General features: G+C 59.1%; 1 protein-coding gene across 3 annotated transcripts in view; it reads right to left on the bottom strand.

Annotated features, from left to right (window-relative positions):
• Positions 1 to 1,459, bottom strand: part of ACSF2 (acyl-CoA synthetase family member 2) — a 50,333-nt gene that overhangs the window by 48,355 nt on the left and 519 nt on the right. Inside the window, exon 2 of one of the 3 annotated variants that reach the window (XM_006166196.2) lies at positions 1,044 to 1,196. In XM_006166196.2, coding sequence (XP_006166258.1) covers positions 1,044 to 1,171 — 128 coding nt within the window. In that variant the 5' untranslated portion in view covers positions 1,172 to 1,196. Of the gene's footprint in view, positions 1 to 1,043; positions 1,418 to 1,459 lie in introns of those variants that run through there. The other 2 variants (XM_014583233.2, XM_006166197.3) reach the window with 2 other exon arrangements.

Below are 1,459 nucleotides of genomic sequence, written 5' to 3'. Positions count from 1 at the left end.
TTTGGGGGGGGGGTGATTTCTCACTTTCTGTCTCTCTCTGTCTCTCTGGTGAGTGCACGCACCCTATACCAACAATCTCTCTTAAAAAAAAAAAAAATCGTGATCTTAGAGTTGCAGCCAAAAAGGAGTTTGCTCCTCCCAACTCTTTCTACTCAACTTAAAACAACAAAAACAAGCCAGATCTAGTTCTCTGAGATCCAGTCCTGCTCAGGCTTCTTGCATTACCGTGCCTGGGCCCACTCTCTCTGGTGTCCAGGAGAGTGTTCTGATCACAGCCTTGTGATTGGCAGAACAGGCTCAGAGGGGTGCTGACCTCCGCACTGTGGATGGCAAAGATAACACCACCACTGACACAGCTGCATAACCAAGGCTCTTGCACGTTTGTGATCTTGTGGGGTCCTTTAACTGCCTGGTGACCCCAGGAAGGCAGCTTTCAGTAAGGAAAGCTGTTAGAGACCAGCCAAGCTACTGCCCTGGTGGGTACTCAGCTGGCCAGCCCCATCCCTCCCCTTGCACTGAGAACAGAAGAAAACAGGCCTCTGAGAGGCTGGCGAGGAGCAAAAGCAGTGTTTGTCAGCAGCTGATGAGAGGGGAGACTACTAAAATCAGTGGGCTAAGTGGGGAAGGCTGGGACTGATCCCCCCTCCCCCCACGAAGCAGTCCAGCGCAGAGGCAGTGTCCTAGCAGCAGAGCCCAGGCCTCGGGCCTTGCCCCTCCCCCTCAGGATGGACTACAGGCCCACACTCAGACTCTGTGCCCATAAAGGCCAGATGAAGCGCTGGTCCAGAACCTGGCGGCAGCGCCGGGCCCCTGCAGCCACCAGCTGCAGCCCAGAGCGTGCCAGCGCGACCAACTTTTCCAAGTTGTCTAGGCGCTAGGGTGAAGGGTGCCTACTCCCCAGCGCGCGCCAAACGGAGGTGGGGCAGCCCGGGATCTTCCAGCCCAAGCGAGTTCGGTCTCCACCGAAGTTCTTCAGCACCCCAAGGTCCCCTCCCGGAGGTTACGCCTCCCCACCCCCCACACCAGTTCCCGGGGCCCAGTACCTGAGCAGGCGGACACCCTGCAAACTCGCTTCCTGCCAACTCCGAGAGAGAACAGCCCGGGCCCCCAGCACTCCCGGGCTCCCGGCGCACAGCCTTCCGAGGCGCAGCATCCCGATGTAGACAACCATGGTTCACTTCGCCCCGCGTCCCGACCTGAGTAAACTTTTAAAGTGAGCCAAGGCGGGGCGAGAGCGGAGCAGGCGGGGAGGTGGGAGGGTCGCCTCTGCCTATGGGTGCGGAGGACTCAGTCCGGGTAGGGCGGGGCGAGGCAAGGAGGTGGCGTCTGTGCAGAGTTCGGGGGCCTAGAATTCTGTTGATTTCGTAGTGGGGAGCCAGTATTGTACTAAGGCAGGGTCAGATGGCAAGGCCAAGCCGGGTCCACGTCCTGAGCCCAATTTAGCGCGCGGGTCACGTGC

The sequence above is a fragment of the Tupaia chinensis genome, unplaced genomic scaffold, assembly GCF_000334495.1.
Source record: "Tupaia chinensis unplaced genomic scaffold, TupChi_1.0 Scaffold144171_2, whole genome shotgun sequence".
Classification (NCBI taxonomy): domain Eukaryota; kingdom Metazoa; phylum Chordata; class Mammalia; order Scandentia; family Tupaiidae; genus Tupaia; species Tupaia belangeri.
The sequence above is the reverse complement of the archived record's forward strand: the minus strand, read 5'-3'. Positions and strand labels throughout refer to the sequence as shown.